The 19,347-nt window shown below is 44.0% G+C and overlaps 1 protein-coding gene across 1 annotated transcript; it reads left to right on the top strand.

The window, feature by feature from the left end:
• Nucleotides 1-711: 711 nt before the first annotated feature.
• On the top strand, nt 712-2,462 carry LOC116288836 (uncharacterized). Its single transcript, XM_031695679.2, has one exon. The coding sequence runs from the start codon at nt 1,085-1,087 to the stop codon at nt 2,204-2,206; it is 1,122 nt and encodes a 373-aa protein (XP_031551539.2). The 5' UTR covers nt 712-1,084; the 3' UTR covers nt 2,207-2,462.
• Nucleotides 2,463-19,347: the final 16,885 nt, after the last annotated feature.

Below are 19,347 nucleotides of genomic sequence, written 5' to 3'. Positions count from 1 at the left end.
AATGTATGTAAATTTTTTCGAGGTCACAATACAATACATTCATTTAGCAGCAACGTTCAGCGGGGGAACTGCTCCTCTGTAAAGGATCTACGCCAAGACAGAACAAAAATAGGACATGCGCAAAATAGATAATAAATAAATAAAATCTAATATACACCACAAGTGCCATGCAGTTGGCAAGTTTTCAAGAATTGAATACATTAAAATCCGAACAATGTTTCCAAGAAATCTTGCTATTCTTTTTCATTCATGGGTCACAAGACTTACGTCTGAGGGCAGCTATCCCAACCTATCATAATCTAGGAACTGGAATGTTTTGACAGCAAGGGAAGTAATGTATGTAAATGTTTTCGAGTTCACTATCATAAACGTCATAATACACAATACATTCATTTAGCTGCAACGTTCAGCGGGGGAACTGCTCCTCTGTAAAGGATCTACGCCAAGACAGAACAAAAATAGGACATGCGCAAAATAGATAATAAATAAATAAAATCTAATATACACCACAAGTGCCATGCAGTTGGCAAGTTTTCAAGAATTGAATACATTAAAATCCGAACAATGTTTCCAAGAAATCTTGCTATTCTTTTTCATTCATGGGTCACAAGACTTACGTCTGAAGGCAGCTGTCCCAACCTATCATAATCTAGGAACTGGAATGTTTTGACAGGGAATTGGGAAGTAATGTATGTAAATGTTTTCGAGCTCACTATCATAAACGTCATAATATACTGTACAATACATTCATTTAGCGGCAACGTTCAGCGGGGGAGACCAGATCAGAATTGCACTACTAGGAGTGCCCTTAGCACTACTAGGAGTGCCCTTAGAATAACTGACAACTTAACAAATCTCGCCACTACAACTTATGTAGTTCGTTTTCCGCTGATCAAAGCAGTGTCTGCTGGTACAACGTCGCTAGTTTCGTTTTGATAAAACGAACGGCTGATTTTGGGGGAAATCGTAGGCAATGCAATTTAAGATTTTGTAAACCTCGAAGATTCAGGAGAAGCAAGTGAAGCAACGGAACGACTTTGAAAGTCGCAATCCCACTTATTGAGGGCGGTAACTAGTCGACGAGATGTCACCAAAAAGAGTAGAGAATACGAAGATTATTACTGATTTTTCTTTGCAAAAAGACGAATTTTCCGATTACGATGAAGCAGCAATCCTCGAGTTGTCATCGTTGCTGGGAATCCATACAGAAACGCTTATATTTTACCTTGTAATTTTACGAAATTACGATATGGTCATGGAAGAAGGCGATTTTACTTCTCGACTGAGAGCAAGATTCCAAGGGATAAAATCCAACCAGACGGTACTTGAAAGCATCGAAGACATTCTTCATAATCTTGGACTAGATTCTTTCAGCAGCAAGGCTTGGAATTACGTTACAAGCAAATGTTCGCTCGAGGATAACCATCTTGACATCATAGATTGGGCTGTTCTATACTTGCAAGATCTAATACGCTACAGCCTTTTTCCAGAGAATGTTTTTGGTAAATTTCCTTACCAAGAATTAGTAGTAGACTCTTGGTTTTCACAAGAAAAGGCAAAAAAAAAAGAGGGAGAAGGTTACGAAAAGGTAAATATACTCAACAGGACGGTGAAAAAACAGAAGCAGAACGAGCCCGCGTATCCTCTGTTAGATGGAAAAGCTTTCCCGGAAGGAATCGAGGAAGAAGGATATCAGTTGTTTTACCACGGGACAAATCATGACTCTGCTGGCTACATTCTTAAAGAAGGTATTAGTTTGGATCTAGGAGGAAAAAATCTGGACTTTAGTCATGGAAATGGCTTCTATCTTAATAATAACTTTGAAAATAGCCTACTATGGGCTTTCAAAAAAAACAGAAAGGATCGAGCAGTTCTTATTTTCAAAATCCCCAACCAGGTTCTTGATGATTATCGAGAAACATCATTCGATCTTTCCTACGATACGAAAGAATGGAAACGAATAACTAACAAATTTCGCAATTATCAGACTATGAGTAAAAAAGAAGAAAAGAAGTTTAAGAAAGAAATGAAAGGAACATCATTCATCGAGGGACCAATGGCAAGTGTTTCTAAAACTAAGGTCGGCAGAGAACGTATTGTGAAGATCAATGAACCTATAGAAGGAAGTTACCAAATGTGCTTACTCTCCGATGATTTGGTTAAAAAATTTGATTTGTATTTGCATTCCATAGTATTTGTTCCTTAGTTTTCAAAACAGGAACAAAAGTAAGAAATGAGAACAGAAATTGTTTTAAATCTTTTATCAGATAGGATAATAATGTTAAATGAAAAAGTAAAACCTAGTAGTATAGGGGATGGGGGTTCCAGCGCAACGACCACCGGAGGATTACCCGTCTAAAGTACCCCCCTCGATTCGTACCGCGATTACCCGCATCCCGTGTTTATGTAAAATATGTTAGTCTATATATGGAGTGCGAAGATTGTAAAGAGTTTGCTTATGATTTCTGTGTAAAGTGCTTGAAACCCAAGTTTGTTACCCCACCACCAAATAAGTATATTTGTTGTGGTAAGAAAATGCAAATAGAAGACGACACGTCAGCACAGTGTTACGAATGTGGTAAGAATATTCGTAATGCCGTACCAAATGCTACCAAAGAGCAATATTACGCCAATGGAGGTCGTAAGAAGACCCCATACAAGAGAATAAAATACTTTAGGGACTGGATGAGTCATATCCAAGGTTATCGACCGGTATATTTAGACAACGAAGTAAAGAAGAAAATCATAGACCACTTGGAAGAGCCAACCCCACAAAGTCTACGGAAAGCGTTGAAAAAATTAAAACTAGGAAAATATTACAAAGCTATCCCCTATCTTTTGTCTGAAATTACCGGTAAGTCTATTCCTGAGGTTTATGATATGACAAAAGCCGAGTGGATGTTTTGTCGGCTGGATAAGGATATTCCTTATTACCCTGACGTAATTTACGAAATATTTTACAAAATAGACCCCAACCACCCCCTGTTAGGATGGATTCCGAGGCGACAATAACATATTACGCGTAATTCATACGATGAATTTATATTACGCGTAATAATTTGCCAAATAAGGTTATGCAAATAATTCACTGAATTTATATTACGCGTAATAATTCACTGAATTTATATTACGCGTAATAATTCACTGAATTTATATTACGCGTAATTTCTAGACTGACGTTCGATATGTAAATAGAATCCCGTCACGCTCTTTTCAAAGCAGATGTTTACTGAGCAAGCTTTCTTTGAAGCTCTTCTTTTGCCTCCTGGTAGATCTTTTTGCGAGATTCCTCGGAAAGATCTTTTACGACTGTTTTTTTATTCCTTATGTCCGACTTTAGTTTCTCGTATTTGTCTTCTTCGGCCAGAATAAGCGAGAATTCTACGTCGTCTATCTTTCTGTCACGCAAAGCCTTTGAGACAAGGTCAATGATCGTATTTACTTTAGCCCTTGACAGAGCTATTGTCGTGTCATGCTTGGATATTTTGCTTGACAACTGTTTCATAATGCCCGTAGCAACAGCAGAAATAATACCACAGGTTGCCCCAACGCCGGCCAAAGGAACTCCAACAATTATTCCCGGCCCAGTAAGCGAAGTAGCAACGCCAGAGCCCGTTAACACAACAGATATGGATCCTGAAGTTATCGCAATCTTATGTAGCGTACTCCGGGCTCTGACGTACTTTTTTCGGACTTTTTCGTAGTGTTTTGTCTGCCCTTCCAAGTAAGCCAGGATTAAGTTCGCTTTGTTGAGCCTAAAGTTTTCAGCGTTTAATTCGTTAGGACCTGTATCCTTAGTGGTAGCGTGATAATTGGGAACATCTGGGTACAACTGAGGTGCTGATGGTATAACATCCATTATATATACTAATGTACGACGCTTTTGGGAATGATATTGAGGAGCAGCCACATCATGACAACCGGGATTACTGGAATTGGAGAGCATTTAGGAAGATGTTTCCACATGCAGACCCTAGTAAGTTCGAAAGAAGACCCGATGGGATTTACTTTAACGGCTCCAGGATGTACAGCAATGCAGACTTGGAACATTCAAAGCTGGAGCAAGTAGGTGATCAGGTGCAGCGATTGACGATTGTACGCCCCGTTCATAAAGAAAGGCCACCAAAACCCGAGCATAAAGCACCTAATTTTCCTAGAAACTTATTGTTAACCACGGAAGATTACCCATTTTACGATGCTGAAGGTGGTGTAAACAACTTCGAAAAGCTGGTAACGCACCTGAAGATTTCAGTGGGTAAACAATCATTTAACGTAATACTAAGAAATATCTATAAGAATACGATGTTGAAGCATACGTCGGGTAAAGAGGCCAGGGAATGGTTAGCAGGGCCCAATATGCGGTATTGGCCGCAGCAGTTAGACTTTGCTATTTGGGCTGCCACTAAAGGTTGTGGCGTTGCCGCGGACATGTTTCACATTCCAATTATGCAGTTTCACGTTGCCTTTACGGTAAGGAGGTTGTTGAAGGAGCTTAACGCACCCCTACCAGGAGATGGAGCATTTAATCCAATGAATAACCGATATGACGCCGCAGCCCTGGAAAGGTTAATTAATGAGTTCAAACCACAGCAAAAAGACTTTCGTTATAAGGAGGGTAAGACGCATGGGCTGGGTATAGTTTACGTTTGGGGTGCCAATGGTGAGAAGCCGGCTGACTACGGACATCAGGAATACCCAAGTAATGAGTTAGAGTTCAGTGATATGGGTGGTAATAAGGGTAATAATTCATTAATTACTAGAATTCAAACGAACTACCCCGGCACTTGGGATCCATTTGTGTTAATGAAAGGAAAAGGTTTAAGGAACCTAGCCAGGATTAACCGTAGCATTGAAGCATTCGTGTACTGCATCCTGGGAGCGCAGGTAAATACCCGCAACCCCATTGTTGGATCCCAAGGCGCTTCACAGGAAACGCAACAAGAATTCCTAACTTTATTTGAGTCTGCAATAATAGAAAATGACATATCTAAATCGGTGCAGAGATATCAATTAGCGGTGCAGCAGTCTAAAGTGCGACTGGATTACGCTTTGTCGCCTGGTTGTTGGTTAATGCCAAGTAATTTGGTTATTAACACCAATTCCGTTGTGGGTTATAACAACAAGCTGCAGCGAGCTACTAAGGATATGAAGTTTGGGGTGAATGACGTGAACTCTGACACTCTTAGGAACATTCCTCACTTCGTAGAGAAGCCAAAAAAGTCACACGAAGCGAAGCTACCCGTAGTTAAGAAACCATCAAAGAAGGCCCATGTTATGCCTACGATACCCGAGGAATACGACCATAACTTACTAAAAGCCGGCTTAGCAGCCGCGGGTGTTGGTCTGAGTTATTATATATGGCGATGAACAACCCCTACGTAGCTGGAGTAGATTGTGTTTATACGACTTACACAGGCGAGAAAAAATACACCCAGGCAGCTTGGGTTGATGTCACGGGGATGTCCGTGGATTTGAACTACTCCGGAAAGAAGTTGATATTATGCAGTCTTTCTTTGGGGGCCGTTAGTAATGCAAACATAGGATTTCGTTTCTGCGACGACAATGGAGTATTGCAACCCATGCGCGCGAAGACGAACAACAGAGAGCCCACGCATTTCTCAGTAGAGCCGCCAACGAATAGCGCTGAGAATCTTTCCGTTTGGACTTTTCATATGGTCGCCGACTGCCATGGGAAAGTGAAGCTGCAAATGCGCATAGATGACTCCGGGAGCGTTTGCATAAATAGCATAGAAAATCAAAGGGATACTGTTTATAACCACATGACCATCAGCACTTTGACGGTGGTTAGCCTTTAAATATATGAATCCATACGTGAGGGAAACGCGCTATGCCCACCGCTTAGATGAAGAAGGATATGACAACGGCGCTTGGCATGACGTTGGACTGTGGGTCGAAGTTGGGGGCACTGCATTGGTCATTTGCACTATTAGCATTAATGCAAATACGCATGCGAATGTGGGGTTTAGGCTTATCGATGAGAATAATAAGCCCCTGCTTCCTTATCGAACTTCAACGAACACCAGGAAAGTTACCCATTTTTCGATGGAGCCCTACACTAGGTCCACTGAAGACCTAACGCCAGTAACTTTTCATATGCTAGCCAATTGTAAATATGCTAAGTTGCAAGTCACTTCTGATGACGGCAAGTTTGGAATAAATCGCGTAGGTCGCAGGCCCGCTAATGCAGTCTGGAGTCATAAGCCCATTTCTACCATGAGTGTGTTACCGTTGGTTCCAAATTACCAGGGCGGTGCTAATACCGTCTTTCATTATCCTCAAAGCAGGACACCGTCCGATGAGAAGATTAAGCCTTCGTCTTCTTCAGGAGGACCACCCCAATAGCTACGACTAATATCCAAATGTTATTCCCTACAAACTTTAACAGTTCTCCGCCGGCCCTAAGTGCCAAGGAAACAACCGAACCCAGCAGCCCAGGCAAGCCGGCTGCCATCTTTTTTCCCAAGTCCGTCAGCCCATTGCCTAATTTCTTTACGCCCGCGCCCGTAGCCTTAAGCGCGGATAGGATAACTCCTACTACGGTGCTAATAGCAACCGCGAATGCCAGCGGAACACCATACTTCAAAAGGGCTCTTTTTATCTTTTCCTTGGTGGTAAGCCCCAGCTCCCTTTCCTTACCTTCTATTTGCGTTTGTAATTCCGCCAGTCTTTCCTGAAGGGCTCCTACTTCCCTTCGTGCTGCCTCCCTTTCCTCTTCGGAGCGAGTTTGGTCCACAGCTGCTTCCTGCTGCCGTTCTAATTGGCCCTGCAGGTCTTCGACGGTCTCCTGAAGTTGTCTTATTTCCAGATCCTTTTCAGCCATTTGTGCTATGATGCGCCTTTCCCTGGCGTGACTCTCCACTAATTCATTTCCTATTTGTATTAGCTGCTCATCCTTACCAGCCAAGCGGCTAAAGGCATTCTGAAAGTCCTTTACGGCAGCGGTTTTTTCATCTAACAACTTAGATATTCGCTGTCGAAAATCGGCAACTTCGGCGGCACGACTTTCAAGAGTAGCCCTGTTTGCCCTCATGACTTCGTTTTCCATTTCCCTAAATCTTTCCTTAAGGACGTCGTTTTCCAGCTCTAGTTGCTGAAAAGATGTTCTAAGCGCCGTCAAATCCTCGCTTGCCTTTAAGAGGTCCTTGCGCTCCCTGGTGATTCGCTGCAAGTCGTTGTTAGCTGCCTCCTTTTGGGTATTAACGTCGGCCAATTCTCGGTGTGCTTCCGCTAAATTATATGCGTTGACGGATTTCTTTATGGCGTCTACTGGTAAGGCACGGTATTCACTTATCTTGGCTTCCAATTCCTCTTTTTGAGCGTTTAGCGCAGCGACTTCCTCTGTCTTAGCTTGGAGCGTTTCGCTTAGCGTTCCTATTTGCGCTCTTAATTCTTCGTGCGTTCCATAGCCGCCTGCAAAGGTCGGTAATCTAACTGCATTAACAAGGAACCTATCAAAAGACTGTTGCATTTCCTCCCTAGCCAAGTCACGCTGCGTGGTCAAGTTGGGCTCTCCAAGCGCCTCCGTGACTCCTTTGGGAAGCTGGTTGTTAAGCAGGCTGGTATTTCTCCTTTGATACAGGTTGTGCCATTTTTCCCTACCCGATTCTCTAACTTGAACCTGCCCTTTGTCTCCTATTTGGAAGTCCAAAGTAGCCAGGTTTATGTTTGGGTATCGCTCTCTTAGGTCATTGAGGAGGTCCGCTGTTAAGTCCGACCGCACGCCAAGGGATTCCATTTGTAAGTACTCCGGAATGGGTGTGTGGGGGTTCTTAGACTTGAATTTATCTCTTAAGGAACGCATAGCATCGCGGGCCCTGCTGCCATACTTGCGTGTTAGCTTGTCGAAGAGGCCTCGGGAGTCTACGTTGTTATCAGGAAGCAAAGACTCGTATTCTTCGTCGTTAATATCGACTTGACCTTCTTCGGTAAGGGGATCAAAATCCGTTCCTTCTACTTCCATTATATATGATAAGCTCGAAGTTAAACCCCAACATATTACCTAAGCAGGTCGGCGGACTGAAAGCAGAACGCACCTTTCACCGGGTCACCTTTACCCCCAGCAGCGCTAAGCCAGGGGAAACCCTGTACGTAGGCGTACCCCGCCTAACGGATAACCTAGTCCTAGTACCCGGTACCTTGGCTTTAAGGTTCGACTTAGCGGTGCAGCCCAGCACTGTGGATGAAAGGATTATCGTTAACAACGTGGGTCGCAACATCGTTTCTAAGATGCGCGTAAAGTTCGCCGGGGAATCGCTATTAGATTTGAATAGGTATGACTTATACACCACGTACAAAGACTTATGGTTGACAGCATTTGACCGCGCGCAAGGGATAGAACAAGGAATTGGTAGTGTCATTCTACGTAAGGTCCGCACACCTACGAAAACGCAACCTACCGACGGCAGCGGAGAAACCGCAGTGGCAGACGCAAAGCGAATAAAGACCGCCTATGGTAGCAAGTATGTCATACCACTGGACTTTGAAGTAATCACGAATCACGGTGTGTATTACCCAAGACAGTTATCCGAGCTACAGTTTGAAGTAACTTTAGCAGATGCTAATAACATCATTGGTGGGCTGACCACTGCACTTACCACGACAACCCCATATTCTATTACCAACTTAGAGCTACAGTACGAAACGGTGTACAGCGAAGAGCTGGCCCGTAGCGCCGGCATGGAATACAGTGCAGGGAAGGCATTCCTTTACGACCACGTAGTGATGTATAAGACATTTAGCTTCCTGGATAAGACGGATGAGGTTATAAACCAAAGTATTAACCTCCCCCGAAGAAGTCTTACGGGGTTGATGCTGGTGTTTGCCAAACCCTGTGAGGCTGGTAAGCGCAACTCCGAGGCCTTTCACAACCCCAACATTACTAATGTGGGGGTCAACATAAACGGCGTTCCCAACAAAGTTTACTCCCAGGGGATAAAGCCCGCAGACGTGTACAGGGAGGCAAAGCGTAAGTTTGGCGACCAAATTAGCCCTGAGGAATTCTTTAAGGACAAGTATGCACTGTGGATTGACATGCGCACCATTAACGATGAAGACCTACATGGACAGGGTTTGCGTCTAGTAAATACGCAGGATGGCATAACATTGGAGATCAGGCGCACCAAGAATGCCTCCGCAGGCGACGGCGATACGATAAACTGCTACGTCTTCGTCGTGTCTGACGCGCAACTGAGCGTAGAAATGAATCAGCTAAAGAGCGTTGCCTATTGATAAAAAAAAAAAATATCCCTTATGTATAATATGCTTCGCGTATTCGAAAACAACGAAACCAAACTGCAATGCATAGTGCAAGGCGATAAACTTTATTTCAAAGCAAAGGAGGTTGCGCTGGCGTTAGAATATGAAAACACCAGGAAGGCGATTAGAGATCACGTTTCTGAAAAGTACCAGAAAAGGTGGGAAGATCTAAAAGGGGGAACGAATCGTTCCTCACAACCAAATGCCGTGTTTATCTCCGAACCTGGTTTGTACGAACTGATATTTAGCTCTAAGCTACCTAAAGCCGTGGAGTTTCGTGATTGGGTGTTTGAAGAGGTGCTGCCTACGCTAAGGAAAACGGGTAAGTATGAGATAGAAAGGCGGTTTGATAGTCCTAACAAGTTAGTCTTCAAAATGGAAAATGAGTTTGACCTGCATAAGAAAGTCGTGGACTACATACGCCGCTTCTACCCACAGATGCTCATAGCACCCGGCTTAGGGGAATTGCAGGATTCTGACAGCAAACGCATAAAATGCTGGCAGAAGGGTTATCAAAGGGGTCAACCCGACCTCTTAATACTGAACACGCATTTAAGGTATGAAGGGCTTTGCATCGAATTGAAGACGCCGAAAGGAAATGGCATACTCTCCGCAGACCAACGCAAGATAATTTCGCAGTATGACGCGAATGGTTACCTGACCATGGTTAGCAACGATTATGACGTCATCTGTCGTGCCCTTAGCAACTACGCGGAAGGCATCCGTATTCCCTGTCGGTGGTGCTGCAAACGCTTCAAGACTACGGAGACAAGGGCAACGCATTTAAGAATATTTCATAGATATAATGATCGTAAACCAAATACACTGGCGTGACCTGATTTGCGGTAAAGCATACGAAATAAAAAATTACGTCGTCTTCGAAGACATCGACCGCTTACGGTTAGTCCTCAAAGACTTAGAAGGTAAGGAATATTCCCTTTGGGCGCCGGATTGCGTGCGGTACGTAATTCAGGGCGAGGAATTCACCCACTTACGCAGCTATGGTAAGGCAAATGGCCGATGGAAGTTTGACATTGAAAGAAGAGTCACTCCATCTCCTCTTTGTAGTTGAGCGCGTCTGCTAAAGTCCGCTGCGCTTTAGGATCCGCGAAGCACCAATGCCCCACAAAGGATCCTTCGGAGAATACCCTGTCGCAATGAAGGCAGGTGTATTTTTTACGTGTTTTGGGAGTCGTAATGCAGTCGGCAGGTAGTTCGCAAGTAATACAGTCCATATATTGAAAGGGTAATTAGAATGCCTCCCAGAAAGGCAGCTGCGTAGGCTAGCATATATCTTAACATCCTACAGGGGATATCGCATGAAGTCCTTAACGGACTCCTTAGCCCACGTTGCCATCGTCAGCAGGGCACCAAACCTTTCCGCGCGCTTCAGACCGCACATTTCATCGTACAATTCCTGCACGCGCTCTTTTAACCAGTCTATCTCCTCCCTTTGCATTTCTATGGTGTCTCTTTTATCTTTTGCGTCGGCGACAATTCTTTGCACTGCTTCCACTGGCTCCATCTATATATGAACCCAGATCACATGCCTTGTAACGCTCTGATAGTAGGACCCACCGGCTGCGGAAAGACCCAGTTCATCGTGGAGCAGCTATTAGGACCCTTTAGATACCGCTTTGACTATATCGTGCTATTATGCCCCACCTACGTGAATAACCGCACCTGGACGGGTATAGGAGTGAAAGACGACGACTTCTTTGTAGATATCTTAGACCCTAACGAGTTATCTGGACATCTTAAGTTTTGGCACAAACAATTCCCTAAAGATACGCAAACCTTGCTCATACTGGATGACATCGCCTGCGGGGACGACGTAAAAAGACGCACCTCCGAATTAGTGAAGCTCGCCTTCAGCGGTAGGCATGACAATATCAGCGTTTGGTTACTCTCGCAGCAGCTTACCAGCGTCTCTAAACCCTTTAGGGAAAACATAGGTTCACTTGTCGTATTTTATACTCCAAGTAAGTCTGACCTGGAAACCATCTTAAGCGACTACGGTGGCGAGATATCCAAGGAACAGTTGCATGAATACATGCGGCATTTAAAGACGCACCAACATTCCAAAATGATTTTCTCTTTGAGGTTTCCGTATTCCATTAACATATATGACATTGAGCAGCTCTTAGATGAAGTCCCCACACAGTTAGATGAAAGTAACCTCAAGGAACAACTTAACATCCTCGTGTCTTCTGGGAAGTGTAAAGAAATGATAGGCAAGGAACTTACCCATGAACAGGTTAATAAGTTGTCGGAAGAGAAGGTTAAGAAGTTCCATAAGAGGTACGAGGCTGCCCTTGCAAGTAAGACCACGGACGCCGTAGCAGACTCCGCTATCCGACTTGCGACTAAATTGCTTGGACTTGCACTGCCTATAGACGACGTGGAGCAACTGCGGAAGGACATTAGCGAGGACTATGTCATATCCCAAGAACTTAAGATAACCTGCGGGTGGTTGTCTTTGAAGTGCGGTAAGTTAATGGCAGTCGCCTCTGCGGCACTTCACGTAGCTCAGCACGTTGACTTGAAGGAGGTACTAGGTTCCTTTGGAACATCTTGGAAGGACTTCAAGAAGGATAGAGAAGTCGAAAAGGTCTTCCAGGCGGCACTTGCTGATGATCAAGTCGCCTCAAGTACTTAGTCAAGTCGTTGTCAAGTCATTGCCAAGTCATTGTCAAGTCGTTGTCAAGTCACCTCAAGTACTTAGTCAAGTCGTTGTCAAGTCATTGCCAAGTCATTGTCAAGTCGTCATCAAGTTACTTGTCAAGTCCTTCAAGTCCCTTAATATAAGATGAGTGGCACCGAAGAACAACCACCCGTAGAAGATACCAAGATTACCAAGGCTAAATCTCCAGGCAGAGTCGCTGCCGGAAAGAAGCTCGCGGAGATGAACAGGAAGAACAAAGCCAAAAAAGAAGAAAAGGTGGAGGAAAAAGAAGAGGAATCCTTCATTAATCCTGGGTACGTCATTGGCGCGTTAGGAGTCGCTATAGCAGCAGGCAGCCTCTACTTACAATGGCGGGCAACGAAAAAGGTAGAACCACCAACGTATCGCGCACCTGTGGAACCGGCTGTTAGAAAAAGTAAGATCCCTGAAATGGAGTAGATTTATCACCACGTACCGTGGCGACCTAGATTTTCCTTCTCGCTTTGTAATATAATGTCAACCGCGTTATTGAAAACTGTTGAAGAGGCAGCTATCATTACTTCCATCGTTGCGGGTATTGGTTGGGTAGGTAAGAAAGTGCTCAAAGAAGACTTTACTGAAGACCCAAGCAAGAGCTTCGCTAATTTTGCTAAGATGACCGCTGCCGTGGGCGGGGCTATCATGGTAAAGGATTACCTACGGAAGGAAAAGTACCTCCCTACGGTGTAATATATATGGCTAGCGTGGTCGTAGGTGGAGTTATTGCAGCTTTAGCATTCACTGGAGCTAATTATGGTGGTCAGTATTTGGATAGATTAGTTAGAGGCGACAAAAGCGGAGACTTAGCCGCTGAGAGGAAAAGGCACGATTTAGCGCTGGAGAAATATCAGCGGGACGTGGCAGCTTGGAATGAAAAAAGACAAGCTTACAGGGATTGGTTGGACAAGAACTACCAAGACAAAATGCAGGCGGATAAGAACTTTGAAAATACAGACTACGCCTTTAAACTTTATGCGCAAGCACACCCCGCGGTATTAACGAGGTTAAGAAAGCCTCAGTTTAAGAATTACTATCAGCCTTCTAAGAAACAAAAAGACAATGAGTTGGTCTTTGTAGGAGTCGCAGGGCTGGCGGGAGGCGTGGCCTTGGCGTATCTGCTCTAACGAAGGGGACTTGTCCCCTGTAATATAATGATCGTCTTTTTGGAAAGCGACAAGAATAACTTTACCACTTATCTGAATCCCCCCATCAAAGCCTGTAAGGTTCGGTTGGTTAGTTGCTCTTTGTACAATTCTTGGTATAATTTGATTAATGGCTTTGTCGTTGCGAATTCCCAAAAGCCAAAGTTACCAGATTCCCATTACACCCCTATAACACTGGCTAAGGAGCTAGCAAAGCATGGATATACACTTACCACAGGATTACCCCATGAAATGAAATTCAAGAAAAATAATGGAAGCGCTAATTTGAAGGACAGTTCATTGGTAGAACTCCTGGGCCTTACTAGTACCACGATAAATAGCGGCAGTACATATGATGTGAAATGGAAAGTCGCATCCTCTTACGAAGTCTATTGCGACTTGGTTCATAGTTACAACAATGGAGAAAAGTCTTCTCTTATGTCCAAGTTTCTACCCAAAGGTAATCCATTTGACCCAGTAGAATACACTCCCATTTCTTTGAGCTATGATTTGTCTAATTTGGTAGAAAGCATAAACATCACCATTAAGGTGGACGGAAAGACGGTGGATTTCAACGGACGTAAGATCAATCTCGTCCTGGAATTCATATAATGGGCCGCGTAGAGGAAAAATTCAAGAGGATTTACTATGGACCTGAAGGCTATTGGAGAGGAGCGTCAGCTATCAAGAAACTCGCGACCGCGGCCAGGGTATCAGACGAAACAGCTAAGAACTGGTTGAAAAAACAAACCCTCTGGCAGGTTTATCTTCCCGTGCCTAAGTACATTCCCAGGCCCAGCTTCACCGTAAATACCCCCAATGAAGTTCATCAGGCGGATTTGCTTTTCTTACCGCACGATAAGGTGAGAAAAAAGACCTATAGGTACGCTTTGACCGTAGTCGATATCGCAAGCAGATATAAGGACGCCGAACCCATAACCAGTAAGGATTCTGGGGAAGTCGCAGAAGCCCTAGGTAGGATTTATAAGCGCGTTTTGAAATGGCCTAAGCTGCTGCAAGTGGATGCGGGAACGGAGTTCATGGGCGTGGTTACTAAGACCCTGAAAGACCACGACACTAAGATTAGGAGAGCCGAAGCTGAGTACCACAGGGGTCAAAGCATCGTCGAAAGATTCAATAAAACCCTGGCCGAGCGTCTCTTTGGATACCAGTATTGGAAAGAGCTGGAAGATCCCTCCAAACGCAACAGGGAATGGACTCAGAGGCTCCCCCAGGTCGTCGCGGCTTTGAACAACGAGGCGGCCAGGGCTACGGGAATAAAACCCAGGGATGCCATAAAAATGAAACACGTGGAACATAAGTTCTACGTCAGAAGTTCGAGGGCGGTCTTCCCCCAGGAAAAGAGATTAGGTGATGTCACGGTTCGATATCTTTATGAGCCGGGTGAATTAGAAGGAGGATCCAAAAGAGCTACGGATCCTAATTGGTCTTTGGAAACTTACCAGATCCGAAGCGTAATAGCTAAGAAGGGTCAGCCCATCTTGTATTATCTTCATGATGGTCCCACGCGTGGGTTCGTCAAAGAAGAACTGCTTATCGTGTGATGTCCGAATGCTATCGTATGGATACCATCATCACACATCCATCGCTTACCGTCAAATGCAGACAGTGACACCTTCTCCTGCGTGACGTTATGTATCTGATGACCATAGCTGCGCAGGCTGTTCATCTTATGCCGCTGTTCCTTGCGTGTTCGTAATACGTTGAGGTAGGACTCGTGCGTAATGTCCTTCTTAACCACGTATTTTTTTACGCCTTTAGCTTTCTTTTCTACACCGTCCAGCTTTAGCACGCTGTACATCTTGGGTTTCAGGCCCACGTATTCCACGATGGGTTTTCCTTTCATCTCGTCCTTCATTTTCCCGATTACTTTCTTGTTTTTAGGGGAGTAAAGAAAGTGGTCGCGTGGGTAATCGCTGGTGTCGTATTCATCGATGTCGGGAACACAGTCTTCGTAAATGTCTTCCGTCTGCACCTCTAGTATCAAGGAATCGGTGTCGGTGTATAAGAGGCGGCACTTATCACCGTATTTCGGTTTTAGCTTGTCGTAGTAAAACTCATACATGAGCAGCTTTGATAGGTCTAACACTGTAAACCCCGTGTATACGGGTTTATTCAGGAATAGATTCGCTTTCTTCATGTGAATCACGTAGAAGTTTAACATTTCTACGTATCTAACGAATCCAGGCTGTGATACGTATGCTTCTGCTTCCTCTCTGGTGCTGGCTATCTTTATGCTTACGCGCTTGCGGATGTTCTCCATTGTCTTACCAAATACGCTATTGTTCATTAGTTTAAACAGGTTCTTTTCGAAGTCATTCTTTGCGTGCGTACGCTTTTGTGTGTTAAAGTCAATGTAGGGGCGCATCCAGGGTTCCTGCGTGAACTTCAAAACGCGATGGATCTTCTTCACGCGTAAGCCGTGGCGCACATAGAACTGCAGGTTGCGGTAATGCACCACATACTTCTTCTTATCCATCAGGTTCATAGTTAGTTTCCTGTACGGTTTGTAACCAGGGCACATTTCCCTCTGCAACGGACTTAGCTGCTTAAATGGTATCTCTATCGCTTCTGGTGCTAAGGGGAACTCATTGTGTTCGTCGTGCAAGTGCTCTGGGTACTCCAGATCCACTTCTAAAACGTAACCCTTGTCTTCCTCCTTTCCTACCTGCATGTAGAAGTCTATCGGCTTCACTGGATCCCATTCGAAGTCGCGTACAGGTAAGTACTGTGACATTGCCCAACCGTAGAGGTTGTTTGCGTCTAAGTAGAAGATGTATGTGGTTGGCTTCTCCGGGTCGTACTCCACCGTGGGATTGTTCGCTTTTGCGTATCGTCTGCTGGGTCCGCAAACACCGCCGCGGATACCGTCTTCCATAAAGCGGTACATGTCGTATTCCGTTAGGAGATCCAGTTGCGCGTTTGTCTTCTTTAGGAGCGCACTCCAACTAAGCCCAGGAGCCGTGTAGAAGTTCGCTGGATCCAACCCGTAGTATTCCATTGCCATCTTTCGAAAGCTTTGGAAAACATCTGCGAGCAGCACTACGTCTGAACGTAGGTAGATGTCGTGGTATTCTCCCATATTCTCACAGGAGTACTTTTCCCACACATCTAACGCATGCTGGTACTCCTCGTCCTTTATACCAGACTCGTTTAGGGTGCTGTAGAATCTCTCTTTGGGTGGTAGGGGCTCTTCGAATCGCTCCCAGGAGTCCATGTATTCGTATGGGTAGACTCCTTTCCTTTCCGCACCATATTGACTGGAAATGGGAAAGTTGGTGTTATACTTTACGAGGTTTGCCAAGGAGTCCGCCATAAACTGATGCGAATCTAAGAACTTTAGCTTACCCACAGTTACGGACATGTAGCGCTCTTTGTTGTTGGGTATGCATTTGACGTCGGAGCCGTCTGTTCCTTGTAGTAGCAAATGGGAGTCGTACCCGCGGAGGTTGTGAAAGAACACCGGAATCTCCATATCTGGATTTACTTTGAAGTTTATATTGCATTTCCAATGAGCCGCTCCTCTGTATTTACCAGTGATGTGGCAGTGATCCCTAACCTTATCCACATAGAAATCCTCAACAAATGCTTTGTGGCAGTGAATGCAGTGCGTGGAGGGCTTTCCCGGCTTCTCACCTTTCTTAGCATACTTCCCGCATTTAAAATGAGCTTCTCCTAAATACTTTCCATCTTCATCCCACGCTTTCTTGGCTCGTCTTCCAAACTGGAGAAGCGTATGTTGACAAATGTGGCATTTCTTTGCCTTGGTAAAAGCCTCCTGGTTCTCTTTGGTAAATTCCATCTTCTTTGGACGTCTTAATTGTTCTCTTATCTCCCCCTCCTCTTCTCGCAATGCTTCTAGAAACTCATTAGCTGCGTTCTTACCTCGGTAAATCACAGGAGGGTTTGCTTTACCGTCTGATCTGACTACTATGTAACCAAAGGAGCAGATCTCGTGTAATCCCACCTTATTCGTGGCACCACTTTTCTGCTCTTCCTTAGTTATCAACGCTTCAAAGTCTGCATATATCACGTAAGGCACCTGCATCTGCTTTTGATGGTCTGAGTACGCTAGGTTCTTATCTGTGGGCATCTGGATCCGTTGCGCCACTTCTTCGACTCCGCGACATATTTCGTCGTGATCCTTTAGAGCTTTAACGCTGGTAAAGGATAATAAGCAGCAATCGCAGAAGTATTTCTTACCTTTGTGTTTGGTGTGTCTGTAAAATAGTCTGCTAATATGTTTAACCCACGAATAATGTCCGCCGTGGTAGAAAAGGTGTATTCGTTCTCCTTTACTCTTTGACAACACTAGTGGTACTATCGTTTGGTCTCTGACTCCGTAAACGTTAATTGCTAAATCGTTTATTTCCTCAAATATGGGGATGTCTATCAACTGCATGGGAAATTCCACACCATCCCACTCTAAATCGTCTGTGGGATACTTACTTGTCCTACATGGATCCTTATCTACTGGATACAGTGCGGATCGTATTGCCCACATAAAGCAGCGGTTGTCGTCATTCTTTACGTTCACTATGGCTTTCTTCCTTTCTACCCACACCGGCAGGGGTACGTAACTTCTTCCTCGTATCGGCACGTACCTTGCCATGCTAACCTCCATACCTTCTACCTCCTCCACTGTCCAACCTGATCCTTCTTTCGTGTAGTTAGACAGCGACTCCATTATTGCTTCTAAGGCTTCGCTGAGTGACCTATCCAGATTCGTGGACTCTAATATCACTAACGACTTCGATCGCAACATTGCTGTCGTCGTTACCTCATCTTTTGATAAACTTACTTCTACCATTATGCTTGCTTTCAGGGCTCCTAATTCTTCTATACCTTTTCGGAGAGTCCTTTTAACCTTCCTTTCTGACTGACGCCAAAACTGTCTAACGTCAATCTCACCGTTACCGGGTATTGACACCGTGCTGAAGTTGCTTTGGGATTCCATCTATATAATAGGAAATATTTTATACCTAATACCAAGCACTTTTTAGGTCGTCGTAGTCGTACTCACAGTCCTGACAATGCCAAAACAATTTAACCTTAGTCTCAAACTTCTTACCACATCCACAATCATAACTGCTCATACACTTCGTCTTCATTTTCAAATGCTTTTTCAAATCCGCTTCTTTCTTAAAAATTCTCTTACAATCTTCGCACTCCATATATAGACTAACATATTTTACATAAACACGGGATGCGGGTAATCGCGGTACGAATCGAGGGGGGTACTTTAGACGGGTAATCCTCCGGTGGTCGTTGCGCTGGAACCCCCATCCCCTATACTACTAACCTTCAATTTAAAATTAATGCTTCAATTATATTAATGTACAGTTTCAGTTGATGTTAGTGTGTCATCTTCAGTTGATGTTAGTGTCATCTTCAGTCGCTGTTAGTGTGTCATCTTCAGTTGATGTTAGTGTGTCATCTTCAGTTGACATTAGTGTGTCATCTTCAGTTGATGTTAGTGTGTCATCTTCAGTTGATGCGTGTGTGTCATCTTCAGTTGATGTTAGTGTGTCATCTTCAGTTGATGCTAGTGTGTCATCTTCAGTTGCTTTAAGAGTGTCATCTTGAGTTGATGTTAGAGTGTCATCTTGAGTTGATGTTGGTGTCATTCTTAGTTGATGTTAGTGTCTAGAGGCTTGATATAATTGAATCCAGGTTCACTAACCTCTTAGATAAGTAGAATGATCTTTTACAGTATTCTTGTATTTAGTCTTGCTCTCATGGCTTCTTTTTTAAATTATGTGAACCAGGTGTTTTTTTAGTTTCCTGAAATTTTGATCAGATTAGAAACTAAAGAGTGAATTTTCTTAAAAGCAGCAGTAATCTTCAGATATGAACTGATGGAGTCTTGCCATACATCAAGGCTTTCAAGCTATTGCCTATTAGGTGTGAAAAGGTGCTTTTTAAATACTGAATGATTATTCTAAAAGTTTGCATCAGAATAAAATAATTTTTGTGGTTTTGGAACACAATGAAGCTACATATTGAGAAACTTAAACCCCACTCACAATTTATTTTAATCATGACCCCCCTGTCATTAAAACAATACGCCTGTCCCTCTATGATTTCTCTCCACCTTCTTACAAATAATGGACAGTTCCTAGTATATAATTTAATGTTCCTAAATCTTCTTCAATACAATTATAAAAAATATCTAATCCCACCTGCCCCTCCTTTCTTGGAATG

This window comes from Actinia tenebrosa, unplaced genomic scaffold, assembly GCF_029948245.1.
Source record: "Actinia tenebrosa isolate PJP-AT-01 unplaced genomic scaffold, QUT_ActTen_1.0 PGA_scaffold1__47_contigs__length_23844297, whole genome shotgun sequence".
NCBI lineage: Eukaryota > Metazoa > Cnidaria > Anthozoa > Actiniaria > Actiniidae > Actinia > Actinia tenebrosa.
Note: the sequence above shows the minus strand (reverse complement) of the source record. Positions and strands in the feature narration are given on the sequence as shown.